Genomic DNA, 23,687 nt, shown 5'->3' with positions numbered 1-23,687 from the left:
ACTGTTCCAGTATCAGCTACTCCTCTCTGTGGTACTGTTCCAGTGTCCAGCTACTGTCTGTTGTACTGTTCCAGTATCAGCTCCTCCTCTCTGTGGTACTGTTCCAGTATCAGCTCCTCCTCTCTGTGGTACTGTTCCAGTATACAGCTACTGTCTGTGGTACTGTTCCAGTATAAGCTCCTCCTCTCTGTGGTACTGTTTCAGTATCAGCTCCTCCTCTCTGTGGTACTGTTCCAGTATCAGCTACTCCTCTCTGTGGTACTGTTCCAGTATCAGCTCCTCCTATCTGTGGTACTGTTCCAGTATCAGCTCCTCCTCTCTGTGGTACTGTTCAAGTATCAGCTCTTCCTCTCTGTGGTACTGTTCCAGTATCAGCTACTGTCTGTGGTACTGTTCCAGTATACAGCTCCTCCTCTCTGTGGTATTGTTCCAGTATCAGCTCCTCCTCTCTGTGGTACTGTTCCAGTATAAGCTACTCCTATCTGTGGTACTGTTCCAGTATCACCTCCTCCTCTCTCTGTTGTACTGTTCCAGTATCAGCTCTTCCTCTCTGTGGTACTGTTCCAGTATACAGCTCCTCCTCTCTGTGGTGCTGTTCCAGTATCAGCTCCTCCTCTCTGTGGTACTGTTCCAGTATACAGCTCCTCCTCTCTGTGGTACTGTTCCAGTATCAGCTCCTCCTCTCTGTGGTACTGTTCCAGTATCAGCTCCACCTCTCTGTGGTACTGTTCCAGTATACAGCTACTGTCTGTGGTACTGTTCCAGTATCAGCTCCTCCTCTCTGTGGTACTGTTCCAGTATGGAGCTACTGTCTGTGGTACTGTTCCAGTATACAGCTCCTCCTCTCTGTGGTACTGTTCCAGTATCAGCTACTCCTCTCTGTGGTACTGTTCCAGTATCAGCTCCTCCTCTCTGTGGTACTGTTTCAGTATCAGCTCCTTCTCTCTGTGGTACTGTTCCAGTATCAGCTCCTCCTCTCTGTGGTACTGTTCCAGTATACAGCTACTGTCTGTGGTACTGTTCCAGTATCAGCTCCTCCTCTCTGTCGTACTGTTCCAGTATCAGCTACTGTCTGTGGTTCTGTTCCAGTATCAACTCCTCCTCTCTGTGGTACTGTTCCAGTATCAGCTCCTCCTCTCTGTGGGACTGTTCCAGTATCAGCTTCTCCTCTCTGTGGTACTGTTCCAGTATCAGCTACTGTCTATGGTACTGTTCCAGTACCAGCTCCTCCTCTCTGTGGTACTGTTCCCGTATCAGCTACTCCTCTCTGTGGTACTGTTCCAGTATCAACTCCTCCTCTCTGTGGTACTGTTCCAGTATAAGCTCCTCCTCTCTGTGGGACTGTTCCAGTATCAGCTTCTCCTCTCTGTGGTACTCTTCCAGTATCAGCTTCTCCTCTCTGTGGTACTGTTCCAGTACCAGCTCCTCCTCTCTGTGGTACTGTTCCAGTATCAGCTACTCCTCTCTGTGGTACTGTTCCAGTGTCCAGCTACTGTCTGTTGTACTGTTCCAGTATCAGCTCCTCCTCTCTGTGGTACTGTTCCAGTATCAGCTCCTCCTCTCTGTGGTACTGTTCCAGTATCAGCTACTCCTCTCTGTGGTACTGTTCCAGTATCAGCTCCTCCTATCTGTGGTACTGTTCCAGTATCAGCTCCTCCTTCTCTGTGGTACTGTTCAAGTATCAGCTCTTCCTCTCTGTGGTACTGTTCCAGTATAAGCTACTGTCTGTGGTTCTGTTCCAGTATCAGCTCTTCCTCTCTGTGGTACTGTTCCAGTATACAGCTCCTCCTCTCTGTGGTACTGTTCCAGTGTCAGCTCCTCCTCTCTGTGGTACTGTTCCAGTATCAGCTCCTCCTCTCTGTGGTACTGTTCCAGTATCAGCTCCTCCTCTCTGTGGTACTGTTCCAGTATCAGCTACTCCTCTCTGTGGTACTGTTCCAGTATACAGCTCCTCCTCTCTGTGGTACTGTTCCAGTATCACCTCCTCCTCTCTGTGGTACTGTTCCAGTATAAGCTCCTCCTCTCTGTGGTACTGTTCCAGTATCAGCTCCTCCTCTCTGTGGTACTGTTCCAATATCAGCTCCTCCTCTAAGTGGTACTGTTCCAGTATCAGCTACTGTCTGTGGTACTGTTCCAGTATACAGCTCATCCTCTCTGTGGTATTGTTCCAGTATCAGCTCCTCCTCTCTGTGGTACTATTCCAGTATCAGCTCCACCTCTCTGTGGTACTGTTCCAGTATACAGCTACTGTCTGTGGTACTGTTCCAGTATCAGCTCCTCCTCTCTGTGGTACTGTTCCAGTATACAGCTACTGTCTGTGGTACTGTTCCAGTATCAGCTCCTCCTCTCTGTGGTACTGTTCCAGTATACAGCTACTGTCTGTGGTACTGTTCCAGTATCAGCTCCTCCTCTCTGTCGTACTGTTCCAGTATCAGCTACTGTCTGTGGTTCTGTTCCAGTATCAGCTACTCCTCTCTGTGGTACTGTTCCCGTATCAGCTACTCCTCTCTGTGGTACTGTTCCAGTATCAGCTCCTCCTCTCTGTGGTACTGTTCCAGTATCAGCTCCTCCTCTCTGTGGTACTGTTCCAGTATCAGCTACTCCTCTCTGTGGTACTGTTCCAGTATACAGCTCCTCCTCTCTGTGGTACTGTTCCAGTATCAGCTCCTCCTCTCTGTGGTACTGTTCCAGTATCAGCACCTCCTCTCTGTGGTACTGTTCCAGTATCAGCTACTGTCTGTGGTACTGTTTCAGTATAGAGCTCCTCCTCTCTGTGGTACTGTTCCAGTATCAGCTCCTCCTCTCTGTGGTACTGTTCCAGTATCAGCTCCACCTCTCTGTGGTACTGTTCCAGTATACAGCTACTGTCTGTGGTACTGTTCCAGTATCAGCTCCTCCTCTCTGTGGTACTGTTCCAGTATACAGCTACTGTCTGTGGTACTGTTCCAGTATCAGCTCCTCCTCTCTGTGGTACTGTTCCAGTATCAGCTCCTTCTCTCTGTGGTACTGTTCCAGTATCAGCTCCTCCTCTCTGTGGTACTGTTCCAGTATACAGCTACTGTCTGTGGTACTGTTCCATTATCAGCTACTGTCTGTGGTACTCTTCCAGTATCAGCTTCTCCTCTCTGTGGTACTGTTCCAGTACCAGCTCCTCCTCTCTGTGGTACTGTTCCAGTATCAGCTACTCCTCTCTGTGGTACTGTTCCAGTGTCCAGCTACTGTCTGTTGTACTGTTCCAGTATCAGCTCCTCCTCTCTGTGGTACTGTTCCAGTATCAGCTCCTCCTCTCTGTGGTACTGTTCCAGTATCAGCTACTCCTCTCTGTGGTACTGTTCCAGTATCAGCTCCTCCTATCTGTGGTACTGTTCCAGTATCAGCTCCTCCTTCTCTGTGGTACTGTTCAAGTATCAGCTCTTCCTCTCTGTGGTACTGTTCCAGTATCAGCTACTGTCTGTGGTTCTGTTCCAGTATCAGCTCTTCCTCTCTGTGGTACTGTTCCAGTATACAGCTCCTCCTCTCTGTGGTACTGTTCCAGTGTCAGCTCCTCCTCTCTGTGGTACTGTTCCAGTATCAGCTCCTCCTCTCTGTGGTACTGTTCCAGTATCAGCTCCTCCTCTCTGTGGTACTGTTCCAGTATCAGCTACTCCTCTCTGTGGTACTGTTCCAGTATACAGCTCCTCCTCTCTGTGGTACTGTTCCAGTATCACCTCCTCCTCTCTGTGGTACTGTTCCAGTATAAGCTCCTCCTCTCTGTGGTACTGTTCCAGTATCAGCTCCTCCTCTCTGTGGTACTGTTCCAATATCAGCTCCTCCTCTAAGTGGTACTGTTCCAGTATCAGCTACTGTCTGTGGTACTGTTCCAGTATACAGCTCATCCTCTCTGTGGTACTGTTCCAGTATCAGCTCCTCCTCTCTGTGGTACTATTCCAGTATCAGCTCCACCTCTCTGTGGTACTGTTCCAGTATACAGCTACTGTCTGTGGTACTGTTCCAGTATCAGCTCCTCCTCTCTGTGGTACTGTTCCATACAGCTACTGTCTGTGGTACTGTTCCAGTATCAGCTCCTCCTCTCTGTGGTACTGTTCCAGTATACAGCTACTGTCTGTGGTACTGTTCCAGTATCAGCTCCTCCTCTCTGTGGTACTGTTCCAGTATACAGCTACTGTCTGTGGTACTGTTCCAGTATCAGCTCCTCCTCTCTGTCGTACTGTTCCAGTATCAGCTACTGTCTGTGGTTCTGTTCCAGTATCAGCTACTCCTCTCTGTGGTACTGTTCCCGTATCAGCTACTCCTCTCTGTGGTACTGTTCCAGTATCAGCTCCTCCTCTCTGTGGTACTGTTCCAGTATCAGCTCCTCCTCTCTGTGGTACTGTTCCAGTATCAGCTACTCCTCTCTGTGGTACTGTTCCAGTATACAGCTCCTCCTCTCTGTGGTACTGTTCCAGTATCAGCTCCTCCTCTCTGTGGTACTGTTCCAGTATCAGCACCTCCTCTCTGTGGTACTGTTCCAGTATCAGCTACTGTTTGTGGTACTGTTTCAGTATAGAGCTCCTCCTCTCTGTGGTACTGTTCCAGTATCAGCTCCTCCTCTCTGTGGTACTGTTCCAGTATCAGCTCCACCTCTCTGTGGTACTGTTCCAGTATACAGCTACTGTCTGTGGTACTGTTCCAGTATCAGCTCCTCCTCTCTGTGGTACTGTTCCAGTATACAGCTACTGTCTGTGGTACTGTTCCAGTATCAGCTCCTCCTCTCTGTGGTACTGTTCCAGTATCAGCTACTCCTCTCTGTGGTACTGTTCCCGTATCAGCTACTCCTCTCTGTGGTACTGTTCCAGTATACAGCTCCTCCTCTCTGTGGTACTGTTCCAGTATCACCTCCTCCTCTCTGTGGTACTGTTCCAGTATACAGCTCCTCTTCTCTGTGGTACTGTTCCAGTATCAGCTCCTCCTCTCTGTGGTACTGTTCCAGTATCAGCTCCTCCTCTCTGTGGTACTGTTCCAGTATCAGCTACTGTCTGTGGTACTGTTCCAGTATACAGCTCATCCTCTCTGTGGTACTGTTCCAGTATCCGCTCCTCCTCTCTGTGGTACTGTTCCAGTATCAGCTCCACCTCTCTGTGGTACTGTTCCAGTATACAGCTGCTGTGTGTGGTACTGTTCCAGTATCAGCTCCTCCTCTCTGTGGTACTGTTCCAGTATCAGCTCCTCCTCTCTGTCGTACTGTTCCAGTATCAGCTACTGTCTGTGGTTCTGTTCCAGTATCAGCTACTCCTCTCTGTGGTACTGTTCCCGTATCAGCTACTCCTCTCTGTGGTACTGTTCCAGTATCAACTCCTCCTCTCTGTGGTACTGTTCCAGTATCAGCTACTCCTCTCTGTGGTACTGTTCCAGTATCAGCTCCTCCTCTCTGTGGTACTGTTCCAGTATACAGCTCCTCCTCTCTGTGGTACTGTTCCAGTATACAGCTACTGTCTGTGGTACTGTTACCGTATCAGCTCCTCCTCTCTGTGGTACTGTTCCAGTATGCAGCTACTGTCTGTGGTACTGTTCCAGTATCAGCTCCTCCTCTCTGTGGTACTGTTCCAGTATCAGCTACTCCTCTCTGTGGTACTGTTCCAGTATACAGCTCCTCCTCTCGGTGGTACTGTTCCAGTATCACCTCCTCCTCTCTGTGGTACTGTTCCAGTATAAGCTCCTCCTCTCTGTGGTACTGTTCCAGTATCAGCTCCTCCTCTCTGTGGTACTGTTCCAGTATCAGCTCCTCCTCTCAGTGGTACTGTTCCAGTATCAGCTACTGTCTGTGGTACTGTTCCAGTATACAGCTCATCCTCTCTGTGGTACTGTTCCAGTATCAGCTCCTCCTCTCTGTGGTACTGTTCCAGTATCAGCTCCACCTCTCTGTGGTACTGTTCCAGTATACAGCTACTGTCTGTGGTACTGTTCCAGTATCAGCTCCTCCTCTCTGTGGTACTGTTCCAGTATACAGCTACTGTCTGTGGTACTGTTCCAGTATCAGCTCCTCCTCTCTGTGGTACTGTTCCAGTATACAGCTACTGTCTGTGGTACTGTTCCAGTATCAGCTCCTCCTCTCTGTCGTACTGTTCCAGTATCAGCTACTGTCTGTGGTTCTGTTCCAGTATCAGCTACTCCTCTCTGTGGTACTGTTCCCGTATCAGCTACTCCTCTCTGTGGTACTGTTCCAGTATCAGCTCCTCCTCTCTGTGGTACTGTTCCAGTATCAGCTCCTCCTCTCTGTGGTACTGTTCCAGTATCAGCTACTCCTCTCTGTGGTACTGTTCCAGTATACAGCTCCTCCTCTCTGTGGTACTGTTCCAGTATCAGCTCCTCCTCTCTGTGGTACTGTTCCAGTATCAGCACCTCCTCTCTGTGATACTGTTCCAGTATCAGCTACTGTCTGTGGTACTGTTTCAGTATACAGCTCCTCCTCTCTGTGGTACTTTTCCAGTATCAGCTCCTCCTCTCTGTGGTACTGTTCCAGTATCAGCTCCACCTCTCTGTGGTACTGTTCCAGTATACAGCTACTGTCTGTGGTACTGTTCCAGTATCAGCTCCTCCTCTCTGTGGTACTGTTCCAGTATACAGCTACTGTCTGTGGTACTGTTCCAGTATCAGCTCCTCCTCTCTGTGGTACTGTTCCAGTATCAGCTCCTTCTCTCTGTGGTACTGTTCCAGTATCAGCTCCTCCTCTCTGTGGTACTGTTCCAGTATACAGCTACTGTCTGTGGTACTGTTCCAGTATCAGCTACTGTCTGTGGTACTATTCCAGTACCAGCTACTCCTCTCTGTGGTACTGTTCTCGTATCAGCTACTCCTCTCTGTGGTACTGTTCCAGTATACAGCTCCTCCTCTCTGTGGTACTGTTCCAGTATCACCTCCTCCTCTCTGTGGTACTGTTCCAGTATACAGCTCCTCCTCTCTGTGGTACTGTTCCAGTATCAGCTCCTCCTCTCTGTGGTACTGTTCCAGTATCAGCTCCTCCTCTCTGTGGTACTGTTCCAGTATCAGCTACTGTCTGTGATACTGTTCCAGTATACAGCTCATCATCTCTGTGGTACTGTTCCAGTATCCGCTCCTCCTCTCTGTGGTACTGTTCCAGTATCAGCTCCACCTCTCTGTGGTACTGTTCCAGTATACAGCTACTGTCTGTGGTACTGTTCCAGTATCAGCTCCTCCTCTCTGTGGTACTGTTCCAGTATCAGCTCCTTCTCTCTGTGGTACTGTTCCAGTATCAGCTCCTCCTCTCTGTCGTACTGTTCCAGTATCAGCTACTGTCTGTGGTTCTGTTCCAGTATCAGCTACTCCTCTCTGTGGTACTGTTCCCGTATCAGCTACTCCTCTCTGTGGTACTGTTCCAGTATCAACTCCTCCTCTCTGTGGTACTGTTCCAGTATCAGCTACTCCTCTCTGTGGTACTGTTCCAGTATCAGCTCCTCCTCTCTGTGGTACTGTTCCAGTATACAGCTCCTCCTCTCTGTGGTACTGTTCCAGTATACAGCTACTGTCTGTGGTACTGTTCCAGTATCAGCTCCTCCTCTCTGTGGTACTGTTCCAGTATCAGCTCCTCCTCTCTGTGGTACTGTTCCAGTATCAGCTCCTCCTCTCTGTGGTACTGTTCCAGTATCAGCTCCTCCTCTCTGTGGTACTGTTCCAGTATCAGCTCCTCCTCTCTGTGGTACTATTCCAGTGTCAGCTACTGTCTGTGGTACTGTTCCAGTATCAGCTCCTCCTCTCTGTGGTACTGTTCCAGTATACAGCTACTGTCTGTGGTACTGTTCCAGTATCAGCTCCTCCTCTCTGTGGTACTGTTCCAGTATCAGCTCCTCCTGTCTGTGGTACTGTTCCAGTATCAGCTACTCCTCTCTGTGGTACTGTTCCAGTATCAACTCCTCCTCTCTGTGGTACTGTTCCAGTATACATCTACTGTCTGTGGTACTGTTCCAGTATCAGCTCCTCCTCTCTGTGGTACTGTTCCAGTATCAGCTCCTCCTCTCTGTGGTACTGTACCACTATACAGCTACTCCTCTCTGTGGTTCTGTTCCACTATACAGCTCCTCCTCTCTTTCCTCTCTGTGCCACATCTGTTTTCGCATCCAGGGACTGACCAGGACCAACCCTGCTTAGCTTCAGAGGCAAGCCAGCAGTGGGATGCAGGGTGGCACACTGATGAAGTGTTTGTGTTTGTGATTTTCCACTCAGCAGCTCTAATAGTCTCTGTGAGTTTAGACTTCAGATACACTCAGAGAACACAGGCTCAGCGAGGGAGGAAATGGACAAACACAGGCTCAGCGAGGGAGGAAATGGACAAACACAGGCTCAGGCTACAGAGTAATGTGTGTGTGTTTGTGTGTGTGTGTGTGTGTGTGTGTGTGTGTGTGTGTGTGTGTGTGTGTGTGTGTGTGTGTGTGTGTGTGTGTGTGTGTATGTGTGTGTGTGTGGTAACGTTTTACCCTTCAGAACCTACATCTCCTATCCTTTCAGACAATAGGTTTGGAAAACAGCAAGCAAACTGAAATGTTATTCAAATCTGTTCATATACACCCCCGGGAAGAATATTACGCTTAAAAAAAAAAAAAATGGACAAGAGAGCACTTACAGTAGATATGGTCATTTTCACGTTTTCATCAATTCTTGACGTATACTAAGGCATTTGTGAAAATTCTATAGCAATATTTAGTTGGAAATGCCCATGCTTTATGACAATTAATAGACACTGCAGTAAATAAAACCTAATAAAAACATCTGTCTCGTCCAATTCTGGTGTCTACTCAGACCGGTGCGCCATAGCCAATCAGAGCTACAGTAGGCCTTTATGCAAACAAGCCATTTGCCACACAGGCCTGACATCATTCACTTTAATCTGGACTGTGTGTTTACAGGCAGTAGGACCTGTCATCATTCACTATGAACTGGACTGTGTGTTTACAGGCAGTAGGACCTGCCATCATTCACTATGAACTGGACTGTGTGTTTACAGGCAGTAGGACCTGCCATCATTCACTATGAACTGGACTGTGTGTTAACAGGCAGTAGGGCCTGACATCATTCACTTTGAACTGGACTGTGTGTTTACAGGCAGTAGGACCTGACATCATTCACTTTGAACTGGACTGTGTGTTTACAGGCAGTTACAACAGCGTGACTTTAATTATCTCCCTGGTCTCTGTAATCTCCCTGGTCTCTGTAATCTCCCTGGTCTCTGTAATCTCCCTGGTCTCTGTAATCTCCCTGGTCTCTGTAATCTCCCTGGTCTCTGTAATCTCCCTGGTCTCTGTAATCTCCCTGGTCTCTGTAATCTCCCTGGTCTCTGTAATCTCCCTGGTCTCTGTAATCTCCCTGGTCTCTGTAATCTCCCTGGTCTCTGTAATCTCCCTGGTCTCTGTAATCTCCCTGGTCTCTGTAATCTCCCTGGTCTCTGTTATCTCCCTGGTCTCTGTAATCTCCCTGGTCTCTGTAATCTCCCTGGTCTCTGTAATCTCCCTGATCTCTGTAATCTCCCTGGTCTCTGTAATCTCCCTGATCAGTCATTAGAACACATTCGCCAAAAGCCACAAAATACACCTGAATGGATTTCTGTAAATATGTAAATACCACGGGAGTCCTCTTAGATTTGGGAACTTTACGGTCCTATTGATTAAACAACTATGAAAAGGTAGGCTCTCTCTCCCTCTAGGCTCTCTCTCCCTCTAGGCTCTCTCTCCCTCTAGGCTCTCTCTCCCTCTAGGCTCTCTCTCCCTCTAGGCTCTCTCTCCCTCTAGGCTCTCTCTCCCTCTAGGCTCTCTCTCCCTCTAGGCTCTCTCTCCCTCTAGGCTCTCTCTCCCTCTAGGCTCTCTCTCCCTCTAGGCTCTCTCTCCCTCTAGGCTCTCTCTCCCTCTAGGCTCTCTCTCCCTCTAGGCTCTCTCTCCCTCTAGGCTCTCTCTCCCTCTAGGCTCTCTCTCCCTCTAGGCTCTCTCTCCCTCTAGGCTCTCTCTCCCTCTAGGCTCTCTCTCCCTCTAGGCTCTCTCTCCCTCTAGGCTCTCTCTCCCTCTAGGCTCTCTCTCCCTCAGTTATGCACATCGACAACAACAAGATCAACAACTAATGCTAGCCAGAGCAAGATTAGCTCAAATCGAACCAAGGAACATTAGATAAACCCTTTCAAACTTTTTCAGCTAGTTGGGGAATTGTAGCCTCCTCGTCATTCATTGTTGTACCAACCAAGCACCCAAGCTAACTGGCTAAAGTTGGCTAGCTTGCTAGCTACCAACTTCCAGACACAGATTAGAGAACACCTCACTCTAACCATTTCACCCGCCATAGCAGAGCGGGTTAGGCTGTTTACGTGTTATCTAGAGCGTCCGTGACTAACTATTATTTTTTTTGCCTACGTTTTCTGACACCGGTCATATCTAGTGGGTTGATGCGCATTTGTAAAGTCATCAGTTATTCTGCGCTCTGGCTCACTCAGACGAGAGTGCTCTGAAGTCGGGGTAGATAGCCGGAGTGAATTTTCGAATGCAAGAGATATGCTAACTGGATAATAGTTGTTCAAGTTCTTGCTAGCTAACCAAATGACACTTGCATCTCTAGTTGTGTATAGCCACCGAAAACGAAATGTCAGTCACTCACCTGCTCCTCCAATGACATGACATCCTCCTAGCAGCTAGCTAGCTAACGTTAGGGTCCTCCTCCAATGGTATGACATCACATCCTCCTAGCAGCTAGCTAGATAACGTTAGGGTCCTCCTCCAATGTTATGACATCACATCCTCCTAGCAGCTAGCTAGATAACGTTAGGGTCCTCCTCCAATGTTATGACATCACATCCTCCTAGCAGCTAGCTAGATAACGTTAGGGTCCTCCTCCAATGTTATGACATCACATCCTCCTAGCAGCTAGCTAGATAACGTTAGGGTCCTCCTCCAATGTTATGACATCACATCCTCCTAGCAGCTAGCTAGATAACATTAGGGTCCTCCTCCAATGTTATGACATCACATCCTCCTAGCAGCTAGCTAGATAACATTAGGGTCCTCCTCCAATGTTATGACATCATATCCTCCTAGCAGCTAGCTATCTAGCTAACGTTAAGCTCTGTATTTTTAGCTTGCTACATCAATAGATATGCTAGTCTATTAGCCACGTTATGACTGACTTGTGATCACTGCCCTCGCTAGATAGACTGTAGTGACATTCCCAGCCTTAGTTACATTCATTCGTTTTTGTCCAAAATATGGAGTCATTGAAACTAAAACAGTAAATCCCAAATGGAGGCAGCAAACAATGTACCAAGTCAGCTGTGATATACAACCTGAACATGTTTGGGACTACCAAGAAATGTATTGGTGAATTCTATTAATCATGCATTGAACTGCATCCATCTATTCCTGCCAACAATGCCTTAGTGTTCGTCATGGAATGTTGAGTCAAATAGAACCTATTTTTAAAACCTCTTATGAAGTTGGTTTTGTAGCATGAACTGGGAATTTGATATTTTTGACTGATATTATGCAAAGTAGTTAAAATGCTGTTAGTTCCACTTGAAACACACACACACGCACACACACACACACACACACAGATAGAGACCAGAGTGATAACAGAGACCAGAGTGATAACAGAGACCAGAGTGATAACAGAGACCAGAGCGATAACAGCGACCTGAGCGATTACAGCGACCAGAGCGATTACAGCGACCAGAGCGATTACAGCGACCAGAGCGATAACAGAGACCAGAGCGATAACAGCGACCAGAGCGATTACAGCGACCAGAGCGATTACAGCGACCAGAGCGATAACAGAGACCAGAGCGATAACAGAGACCAGAGCGATAACAGAGACCAGAGCGATTACAGAGACCAAGGAGATTACAGAGACCAAGGAGATTACAGCGACCAGGGAGATTACAGAGACCAGGGAGATTACAGAGACCAGGGAGATTACAGAGACCAGGGAGATTACAGAGACCAGAGCGATTACAGAGACCAGGGAGATAACATAGACAACAGAGAAGGAGATAAAGAACTTAGTCACTCATTTCATAGCTCAGTAACTCTTACCCAAACTGTAGTCTTACAGATATTGTAAGCAGAGCCTGTTGTCATCTTTAAAGGAAGACGTTGGTATTCACCAACAACTGTCTACTGCATCTATCTGCCCTGTGAGGAAGTGATACTTCGATTCATTGAAACCATCAGCCTCCAATTAAACAATTGAATAAGTATCACCAATTCTCCCTCCTCTTCTCCCACCACTGCCAAGATGAAAGTTGTCACCGTTTTTAGCTTTTTCAAAACTTGTGCCCACAGCAGCATATGTGGTGTGTGTGTTTGTGTGTTTTAATGTCACATGCACAAGTACAGTGAAATTATAAGGCTCTGGGTGTAGTGGGTGCGAAGTCAGGCGCAGGAAGCAGAGAGTACAGGGTAGTGCTTTATTTGCACACACGGCGAACATAAGCCATCCCACGAAAATACGGGGCGCACACAAAACAAATGCCCCAAACACTGGGGACTGAAACAGTCCGGAGAAAACCCACGACCGAAAACACGTCAGGCACAAGCGTGCACAGTAGCAACACACAAACAATCCCTCACACAGAGCATGCGGGCCTACTGGCTAAAATAACCCGACTAATCATCAGCCTAACACAAAACAGGTGAAACCAATAAACAGAAAGAGGAAAAAACGGAATCAGTGGCAGCTAGTAGGCCGGTGACGACGACCGCCGAGCACCACCCGAGCAGGAAGGGGAGCTGCCTTCGGTAGGAGTCGTGACAGAAATGCCTTTCTCCCAAACCCAACAGCGCACTAATCAATATCAATGTACAGTCGTGGCCAGAAGTTTGAGAATGACACAAATATGAATTTCCACAAAGTTTGCTGCTTCAGTGTCTTTAGATATTTTTGTCAGATGTTACTATGGAACACTGAAGTATAATTACAAGCATTTCATAAGTGTCAACGGCTTTTATTGACAATTACATGAAGTTGATGCAAAGAGTCAATATTTGCAGTGTTGACCCTTCTTTTTAAGACCTCTGCAATCCACCCTGGCATGCTGTCAATTAACTTCTGGGCCACATCCTGACTGGTGGCAGCCCATTCTTGCATAATCAATGCTTGGAGATGGTCAGAATTTGTTTGTTTTTTTGTCCACCTGCCTCTTGAGGATTGACCACAAGTTCTCAATGGGATTAAGGTCTGGGGAGTTTCCTGGCCATGGACCCAAAATGTCGATGTTTTGTTCCCTGAGTCACTTAGTTATCACTTTTGCCTTATGGCAAGGTGCTCCATCATGCTGGAAAAGGCATTGTTCATCACCAAACTGTTCCTGGATGGTTGGGAGAAGTTGCTCTCTGAGGATGTGTTGGTACCATTCTTTATTCATGGCTGTGTTCTTAGGCAAAATTGTGAGTGAGCCCACTCCCTTGGCTGAGAAGCAACCCCACACATGAATGGTCTCAGGATGCTTTACTGTTGGCATGACACAGGAATGATGGTAGCGCTCACCTTGTCTTCTCCGGACAAGCTTTTTTCCGGATGCCCCAAACAATCGAAAAGGGGATTCATCAGAGAAAATGACTTGACCCCAGTCCTCAGCAGTCCAATCCCTGTACCTTTTGCAGAATATCAGTCTGTCTCTGATGTTTTTCCTGGAGAGAAGTGGCTTCTTTGCTGCCCTTATTGACACCAGGCCATCCTCCAAAAGTATTCACCTCACTGTGCGTGCAGATGCACTCACACCTGCCTGCTGAAATTCCTGAGCAAGCTCTGTACTGGTGGTGCCCCGATCCCGCAGCTGAATCAACTTTAGGAGACGGTCCTGGCGCTTGCTGGACTTTCTTGGGAGTCCTGAAGCCTTCTTCAAAACAATTGAACCGCTCTCCTTGAAGTTCTTGATGATCCAATTGTCACGCCCTGACCTTGGAGATCCTTTATTCTCTGTTTTGGTTAGGTCGGGGTGTGACTAGGGTGGGCATTCTAGTTTCTTTATTTCTAGGTTGGCTTGGTATGGTTCCCAATCAGAGGCAGCTGTCTATCGTTGTCTCTGATTGGGGATCATATTTGGGCAGCTTTTTCCCACCTGTTGGGTGTGGGATCTTGTTTGTTTATAGTTGCCTTGAGCACTACATAGCTTCACGTTCGTTTTGTTCTTTATTGTTTTTTTGCCGGTTCACGTAATAAAGATGATGAACCCAAATCATGTTGCATTTTGGTCCGATTCTTACAACAACGACCATGACACCGATAAATGGTTGATTAAGGTGCAATCTAACTGGCAGCAATATCCTTGCCTGTGAAGCCCTTTTTGTGCAAAGCAATGATGACGGCACGTGTTTCCTTGCAGGTAACCATGGTTGACAGAGGAAGAACAATGATTCCAAGCACCACCCTCCTTTTGAAGCTTCCAGTCTGTTATTCGAACTCAATCAGCATGGCAGAGTGATCTTCAGCCTTGTCCTCGTCAACACTCACACCTGTGTTAACGAGAAAATCACTGACATGATGTCAGCTGGTCCTTTTGTGGCAGGGCTGAAATGCAGTGGAAATGTTTTGGGGGGATTCAGTTCATTTGCATGGCAAAGAGGGACTTTGCAATTAATTGCAATTCATCTGATCACTCTTCATAACATTCTGGAGTATATGCCAATTCCCATCATACAAACTGAGGCAGCAGACTTTGTGAAAAATAATATTTGTGTCATTCTCAAAACTTTTGGCCACGACTGTAGTGTAGCACTAGAAATAACAAGGTAGAACAAAAACACACAAATACATATAAGAAAAAAGTAGCTATATACAGGGTCAGTAGCTATATACAGGGTCTGTTCCAGGGTCAGTAGCTATATACAGGGTCTGTTCCATTGTCAGTATGCTATATACAGGGTTAGTTCCTGTGTCAGTGTGCTATATACAGGGTCAGTTCTAGGGTCAGTGTGCTATATACAGGGTCTGTTCCAGGGTCAGTAGTTATATACAGGGTCTGTTCCAGGGTCAGTAGCTATATACAGGGTCTGTTCCAGGGTCAGTAGCTATATACAGGGTCTGTTCCAGGGTCAGTAGCTATTTACAGGGTCTGTTCCAGGGTCAGTATTTATACAGGGTCTGTTCCAGGGTCAGTAGCTATATACAGGGTCTGTTCCAGGGTCAGTAGCTATATACAGGGTCTGTTCCAGGGTCAGTAGCTATTTACAGGGTCTGTTCCAGGGTCAGTATTTATACAGGGTCTGTTCCAGGGTCAGTAGCTATATACAGGGTCTGTTCCAGGGTCAGTAGCTATATACAGGGTCTGTTCCAATACCATATTTACAATGTGCAGGGATACTGGAGTGCTGGAGGTCGATACTGTCTGTATTGGGGTAAGGTGACTAGGCATCAGGATATACAGTGCCTTCGGAATGTATTCAGATCCCTTGACTTTTTCCACATTTTGTTATGTTACAACCTTATTCTAAAATTGATTAGACGTGACGCTTGGCATTCAGGCCAAAGAGTTCAATCTTGGTTTCATCAGACCAGAGAATTGTGTTTCTCATGGTCTGAGAGTCTTTAAGTGCCTTTTGGCAAACTCCAAGCAGGCTGTCATGTGCCTTTTACTGAGGAGTGGCTTCCATCTGGCCACTCTACCATAAACACCTGATTGGTGGAGTGCTGCAGAGATGGTTGTCCTTCTGGAAGGTTCTCCCATCTCCACAGAGGAGAAGGGAGCTCTGTCAGAGTGACCATTGGGTTCTTGGTCACCTTTTTTAAAAATCAATTTTAGAACGAGGCTGTAAAAGCGACAAAATGTGGGAAAAGTCAGGGGGTCTGAGTTCTTTCCGAAGTCACTGTATGTGTTTGTGTGTTTGAGTGTGAGTGTCTGTGTCAGTGAGAGAGAGAGATACTTTGAGATAATTAATCTAGGATGCATCTCACTATTTCCTCATATCTATCCTGTTAATTGTTTTTTACACTCAGGCTTTCCACCAATGAATTATATCACCCTATTTTGATAATAGGCTATTGATTTTCTGCTGTTTCTGGTGATAACATCACTTGATCCCCTTGTGCTCCACTTGTGGACCAAATCTATCCATGAAAAAAATATTTGATGGCCTGATCCCAGATCTGTCATGGATGTGCTTTAGATGGACAGTACAGATTAGGGTTGTCACGATACCACGATACTCACAATACCACGGTTTTTCATAGCCAACTAGAAAACACAGAACTCTATGGCACTTTAAAAACCTGCTGTATATCACTGACGATACCACGGTTTTTCATAGCCAACTAGAAAACACAGAACTCTATGGCACTTTAAAAACCTGCTGTATATCAAATATTGTGTGATACAAAGGAAAAGGTGATGCCTAGTTATATCTGGGATCTCTATTGTCCTGTATAGGGGAGGAGGGGAGGAGGGGAGGAGGGGGGAGAGAGAGAGGGTTAGGGGGAGGGAGGGGAGAGAGGGAAGAGAGAGAGAGAGGGTTAGCGGGAGGGAAGAGAGAAAAGAGGGAGAGGGTTAGGGGGAGGGAGGGAAGTGAGGGAAGAGAGAGAGGGTTAGCGGGAGGGAAGAGAGAAAAGAGGGATAGGGTTAGGGGGAGGGAGGGAAGTGAGGGAAGAGAGGAAAGAGAGAGAGGGTTGGGGGAGGGAGGGAAGAGAGGTAAGAGGGAGGTTTAGGGGGAGGGCAGGAAGAGAGGGAAGAGAGAGAGGGTTAGGGGAGGGCAGGAACAGAGAGAGGGTTAGGGGAAGAAATGGAACAGAGAGAGGGTTAGGGGAAGAGAGAGAAGAGAGAGAGGGTTAGGGGAAGAGAGGGAAGAGAGAGAGGGTTAGGGAAGAGATGGAAGAGAGAGAGGGTTAGGGGAAGAAATGGAACAGAGAGAGGGTTAGGGAAGAGAGGGAACAGAGAGAGGGTTAGGGGAAGAGAGGGAACAGAGAGAGGGTTAGGGGGAGGGCAGGAACAGAGAGAGGGTTAGGGGAAGAGAGGGAAGAGAGAGAGGGTTAGGGGAAGAAATGGAACAGAGAGAGGGTTAGGGGAAGAGAGAGAAGCGAGAGAGGGTTAGGGGAAGAGAGGGAAGAGAGAGAGGGTTAGGGGGAGGGCAGGAACAGAGAGAGGGTTAGGGAAGAGAGGGAACAGAGAGAGGGTTAGGGGAAGAGAGGGAAGAGAGAGAGGGTTAGGGGGAGGGCAGGAACAGAGAGAGGGTTAGGGGAAGAGAGAGAGGGTTAGGGGAAGAGAGGGAAGAGAGAGAGGGTTAGGGGAAGAGAGAGAAGCGAGAGAGGGTTAGGGGAAGAAATGGAACAGAGAGAGGGTTAGGGAAGAGAGGGAAGAGAGAGAGGGTTAGGGGAAGAAATGGAACAGAGAGAGGGTTAGGGGAAGAGAGAGAAGCGAGAGAGGGTTAGGGGGAGGGCAGGAACAGAGAGAGGGTTAGGGGAAGAGAGGGAACAGAGAGAGGGTTAGGGGAAGAGAGAGAAGCGAGAGAGGGTTAGGGGAAGAGAGGGAAGAGAGAGAGGGTTAGGGGAAGAGAGAGAAGCGAGAGAGGGTTAGGGGAAGAAATGGAACAGAGAGAGGGTTAGGGGAAGAGAGGGAAGAGAGAGAGGGTTAGGGGAAGAGAGGGATCAGAGAGAGGGTTAGGGGAAGAGAGAGAAGAGAGAGAGGGTTAGGGGAAGAGAGGGAACAGAGAGAGGGTTAGGGAAGAGATGGAAGAGAGAGAGGGTTAGGGGAAGAGAGGGAACAGAGAGAGGGTTAGGGAAGAGAGGGAAGAGAGAGAGGGTTAGGGAAGAGATGGAAGAGAGAGAGGGTTAGGGGAAGAGAGAGAGGGTTAGGGGAAGAGAGGGAACAGAGAGAGGGTTAGGGGAAGAGAGGGAACAGAGAGAGGGTTAGGGGAAGAAATGGAACAGAGAGAGGGTTAGGGGAAGAGAGGGAAGCGAGAGAGGGTTAGGGGAAGAGAGGGAAGAGAGAGAGGGTTAGGGAAGAGATGGAAGAGAGAGAGGGTTAGGGGAAGAGAGGGAACAGAGAGAGGGTTAGGGAAGAGATGGAAGAGAGAGAGGGTTAGGGGAAGAAATGGAACAGAGAGAGGGTTAGGGGAAGAGAGAGAGGGTTAGGGGAAGAGAGGGAACAGAGAGAGGGTTAGGGGAAGAGAGGGAAGCGAGAGAGGGTTAGGGAAGAGAGGGAAGAGAGAGAGGGTTAGGGAAGAGATGGAAGAGAGAGATGGTTAGGGGAAGAGAGGGAACAGAGAGAGGGTTAGGGGAAGAGAGAGAAGCGAGAGAGGGTTAGGGGAAGAGAGAGAAGCGAGAGAGGGTTAGGGGAAGAGATGGAACAGAGAGAGGGTTAGGGGAAGAGAGAGAAGCGAGAGAGGGTTAGGGGAAGAGAGGGAAGAGAGAGAGGGTTAGGGGAAGAGAGGGATCAGAGAGAGGGTTAGGGGAAGAGAGGGAACAGAGAGAGGGTTAGGGGAAGAGAGGGAACAGAGAGAGGGTTAGGGGGAGGGCAGGAACAGAGAGAGGGTTAGGGGAAGAGATGGAACAGAGAGAGGGTTAGGGGAAGAGAGAGAAGCGAGAGAGGGTTAGGGTAAGAGAGGGATCAGAGAGAGGGTTAGGGGAAGAGAGGGAACAGAGAGAGGGTTGGGGGAAGAGAGGGAAGAGAGAGAGGGTTAGGGGAAGAGAGGGAACAGAGAGAGGGTTAGGGGAAGAGAGGGATCAGAGAGAGGGTTAGGGGAAGAGAGGGAACAGAGAGAGGGTTAGGGGGAGGGCAGGAACAGAGAGAGGGTTAGGGGAAGAGAGGGAAGCGAGAGAGGGTTAGGGGAAGAAATGGAACAGAGAGAGGGTTAGGGGAAGAGAGGGAAGAGAGAGAGGGTTAGGGGAAGAGAGGGATCAGAGAGAGGGTTAGGGGAAGAGAGGGAAGAGAGAGAGGGTTAGGGGAAGAAATGGAACAGAGAGAGGGTTAGGGGAAGAGATGGAACAGAGAGAGGGTTAGGGGAAGAGAGGGAACAGAGAGAGGGTTAGGGGAAGAGAGGGAACAGAGAGAGGGTTAGGGGGAGGGCAGGAACAGAGAGAGGGTTAGGGGAAGAGAGGGAAGAGAGAGAGGGTTAGGGGGAGGGCAGGAACAGAGAGAGGGTTAGGGGAAGAGAGGGAAGAGAGAGAGGGTTAGGGGAAGAGAGAGAAGCGAGAGAGGGTTAGGGGAAGAAATGGAACAGAGAGAGGGTTAGGGGAAGAGAGGGAAGAGAGAGAGGGTTAGGGGAAGAGAGGGATCAGAGAGAGGGTTAGGGGAAGAGAGGGAAGAGAGAGAGGGTTAGGGGAAGAGAGGGAAGAGAGAGAGGGTTAGGGGAAGAGAGGGAACAGAGAGAGGGTTAGGGGAAGAGAGGGAACAGAGAGAGGGTTAGGGGAAGAGATGGAAGAGAGAGAGGGTTAGGGAAGAGAGGGAAGAGAGAGAGGGTTAGGGGAAGAGAGAGAAGCGAGAGAGGGTTAGGGGAAGAGAGAGAAGCGAGAGAGGGTTAGGGAAGAGATGGAAGAGAGAGAGGGTTAGGGAAGAGAGGGAAGAGAGAGAGGGTTAGGGGAAGAGAGGGAACAGAGAGAGGGTTAGGGGAAGAGAGGGAAGAGAGAGAGGGTTAGGGAAGAGATGGAAGAGAGAGAGGGTTAGGGGAAGAGAGAGAAGCGAGAGAGGGTTAGGGGAAGAGAGGGAACAGAGAGAGGGTTAGGGGAAGAGAGAGAAGCGAGAGAGGGTTAGGGGAAGAGAGGGAAGAGAGAGAGGGTTATGGGAAGAGAGGGAAGAGAGAGAGGGTTAGGGGAAGAGAGGGAAGCGAGAGAGGGTTAGGGGAAGAGAGGGAAGAGAGAGAGGGTTAGGGAAGAGATGGAAGAGAGAGAGGGTTAGGGGAAGAGAGGGAACAGAGAGAGGGTTAGGGGGAGGGCAGGAACAGAGAGAGGGTTAGGGGAAGAGATGGAACAGAGAGAGGGTTAGGGGAAGAGAGAGAAGTGAGAGAGGGTTAGGGGAAGAAATGGAACAGAGAGAGGGTTAGGGGAAGAGAGAGAAGCGAGAGAGGGTTAGGGGAAGAGAGGGAAGAGAGAGAGGGTTATGGGAAGAGAGGGAAGAGAGAGAGGGTTAGGGGAAGAGAGGGAAGCGAGAGAGGGTTAGGGGAAGAGAGGGAACAGAGAGAGGGTTAGGGGGAGGGCAGGAACAGAGAGAGGGTTAGGGGAAGAGATGGAACAGAGAGAGGGTTAGGGGAAGAGAGAGAAGTGAGAGAGGGTTAGGGGAAGAGAGGGATCAGAGAGAGGGTTAGGGAAGAGAGGGAACAGAGAGAGGGTTAGGGAAGAGATGGAAGAGAGAGAGGGTTAGGGTAAGAGAGGGAAGAGTTGCGGGTGGTCAGAGGAGAGAGAGGGATGGGAGAGGAGAGAGAGGGATGGGAGAGGAGAGAGAGGATATTCAGCATTCATCTGGTGTTTTGTGTTCATGAACTGCTTGCCTCTTTTCATCAGGAGGGAATCCATCAGATACATTTTCCCCCAGTTACCGTTACCGGTACTCACGTAGGAGGGATTTTATTTATCCGAAGTACTGTATGATTCATCTGTGTGTGTGTGGACTTTTCTAACTTTGTGTGATCTAGATGCAGAGGAGTGGTGGAAGCTGCTGTGTGTTTGTGTGTGTGTGTTTAACTCTTGTTTTAACTCTTTGTAGAGCTGGATGCAGAGGAGTGGTGGAAGCTACTGTGTGTGGAGTGTCTAGGAAGCTGTCTGAACGACATCAGCCTGGGAGAACCAGACCTGTTAGCAGCGGGGGTGCAGCGGGAGCAGAACGGTGAGTCCCCAATTAGAACACTATCTAATGTCAATCCTGCCCCGAACTGGTTAGCAGTTTACTTGACTGGCCTTTATGTGTTAGTGCAACTGAGTCCTTAGAGGTTTGTGAGAAGGGAATGGTGAATCCACTATTAGCCCCTGCCACCAATAGAGGCCATTTCTCTACCCCCCCCCCCCAACCAGCACAGGACTTGTAGGCAGTTTCATTACTGGCACATTTTGGGGCCAGTAATCAAACTGCCTACAAGCCCTGTGCAATAGAGGTCTCTCTGTGTGTGTGTGTGTGTGTGTGTGTGTGTGTGTGTGTGTGTGTGTGTGTGTGTGTGTGTGTGTGTGTGTGTGTGTGTGTGTGTGTGTGTGTGTGTGTGTGTGTGTGTGTGTGATTTGTTTATGTGTGTTGTGCATGTGTGTGTGTGTTGTGTGTGTATTTGTTTATGTGTGTTGTGCATGTGTGTGTTGTGTATGTGTTTTTGAGTGTGTGTGTGTACGTGTTTTTGAGTGTGTGTGTGTGTGTGTACATGTGTCTTCCTGGCCTAATGAGAGGTGCTGTGCATCACTGCCTCTCCTCATAATGAAGCTTGTCACAGAGATGGATGAGATGATAGAGGCTGGGGCTGAGGCCATGTGAAATCACTGTGCTTCCCACACATTCCCCCATCCAGTAAATAGAAAAGGAGAAAATGGAGAAAAGAGAGAAATACATAAAGAAGAGGAAAGGAATAGCTGTTATGTTATACCTAGACTAGCTGTGGAAATGATTGCAATGTGTGTGTGTAATTTGTACACTTTGGAAATCAAATAATAAAAAAACTGTTCTGAATGGTAAAGAGGTGGTATAACTGAATGGTAAAGAGTGCAACTGAAAATAATCTGGGCCAAGGTTTCATTTTGATTCCCCTAACAACCTCTTAAAGCTTTCATAACTTTGTGCCCTGCCCTTGTTTCTTGTTTATTTATATGAATCCGTCTTTTAATGAATCTGAACAGCCCATCTAGTCCAATGAACAGTAATAACCTTTATCTTCCCTCTCGCAGCTTCCATGTAAAACGACAGGGAATTCGGAAAATATTCCAACCCCTTGACTTTTTCCACATTTTGTTAAGTTACAACCTTATTCTAAAATGGATTAAAAAAAAAATCCTCATCAATCTACACACAATACCCCACAATGACGTCACAATACCCCACAATGACATCACAATACCCCATAATGACATCACAATACCCCACAATGACAAAGCAAAAGCTGAAATACCTCATTTACATAAGTATTCAGAACGGTTGATATGAGACTCGAAATTGAGCTCAGGTGCATCCTGTTTCCATGCATCATCCTTGAGATGTTTCTACAACTTGATTGGAGTCCACCTGTGGTAAATTCAATTGATTGGACATGATTTGGAAAGGCACACACCTGTCTATATAAGGGCCCACAATTGACAGTGCATGTCTGAGCAAAAACCAAGCCATGAGGTCAAGGAATTGTCCATAGAGCTCTGAGACAGTATTGTGTCAAGGCACAGATCTGGGGAAGGGTATCAAAACATTTCTGCAGCATTGAAGGTCCCCAAGAACACAGTGGCCCCCATCAATGGAAGAAGTTTGGAACCACCAAGATTCTTCCTACAGCTGGCCACCTGGTCAAACTGAGCAAACGGGGGAAAGGGTCTTGGCCAGGGAGGTGACCAAGAACTCTATGATCACTCTGACAGAGCTCTAGATTGTCTTTGTGGAGATGGGAGAACCTTCGAGAAGGACAAACAGCTCTTCAGCACTCCACTAATCAAGCCTTTATGGTAGAGTGGCCAGACGGAAGCCACTCCTCAGTAAAAAGCACATGACAGCCCACTTGGAGTTTGCCAAAAGGCACCTAAAGGATTCTCAGACCATGAGAAACAAGATTCTCTGGTCTGGTGAAACCAAGATTGAACTCTTTGGCCTGAATGCCAAGTGTCATCTCTGGAGAAAACCTGGCACCATCCCTACGGTGAATCATGGTGGTGGCAGCATCATGCTATAGGGATATTTTTCAGCGGCAGGGACTGGGAGACGAGTCAGGATCGAGGGAAAGAAGAACGGAGCAAGGTACAGAGTGATCCTTAATGAAACTCCAGAGCTGCTCCAGAGTGCTCAGGACCTCAGACTGGGCTGAAGTTTCACCTTCCAACAGGACAACGACCCTAAGCACACAGCTAAGACAACGCAGGAGTGGCTTGAGGACAAGTGTCTGAATGTCCTTGAGAGGCCCAGCCAGAACCCAGACTTGAACCTGATCGAACATCTCTGGAGAGACCTTAAAATAGCTGTGCAACAACGCTCCCCATCCAACCTGACAGAGCTTGAGTGGATCTGCAGAGAAGAATGAGAGAAACTCCCCAAATACAGGTTTGCCAAGCTTGTAGGGTCATACCCAAGAAGACTCGAGGCTATAATCGCTGCCAAATGTGCTTCAACAAAGTACTGAGTAAAGGATCCTGGTATACTTTTGTAAATGTGATATTTCTGTATTTTATTTCAAATAATTTAGCAAAAATTTTGAAAAAACTGTTTTTGCTTGGTCATTATGGCGTATTGTGTTAAGGCTGTTATAAGGCTGTTAACTAACACGTGGAAGAAATCAATGGGTCTGAATACTTTCCGAAGGCACTGCATATTCATAACATCGATGTGGTGTGTGTGTGGGGGGGAGGGAGTGGGGGGGTGTACTGAAGTATATCGTAGACAGCTCCACACTCAGCAGTTAGACTTCAGTTAGTGATCTCCAAACTACAGGGGCCGATAATTAAATCAAAGTTCATTTTCTTGCTGCTCCTAAAAATAGTGTAATGAGGAAGATTTGCTACCACTTGTTAGTTTGAGTCCGTTTTGATGAAGCGGAGAAGATGAAACATATTTTAAGTGTATTGAGACTTCA

The 23,687-nt window shown here is 48.0% G+C and overlaps 1 protein-coding gene across 1 annotated transcript in view; it reads left to right on the top strand.

Annotated features, from left to right (window-relative positions):
- The window catches only part of LOC106590619 (docking protein 6), a 214,639-nt gene that overhangs the window by 159,974 nt on the left and 30,978 nt on the right, over window positions 1–23,687 (top strand). Inside the window, exon 4 of the mRNA XM_045711018.2 lies at window positions 20,651–20,770. Within this exon, the coding sequence (XP_045566974.2) occupies window positions 20,651–20,770 (120 nt within the window). The remainder of the gene's footprint in view (window positions 1–20,650; window positions 20,771–23,687) is intronic.

Source organism: Salmo salar, chromosome 29, assembly GCF_965601325.2.
Source record: "Salmo salar chromosome 29, fSalSal1, whole genome shotgun sequence".
Classification (NCBI taxonomy): Eukaryota; Metazoa; Chordata; class Actinopteri; order Salmoniformes; family Salmonidae; genus Salmo; species Salmo salar.
The sequence above is the reverse complement of the archived record's forward strand: the minus strand, read 5'-3'. Positions and strand labels throughout refer to the sequence as shown.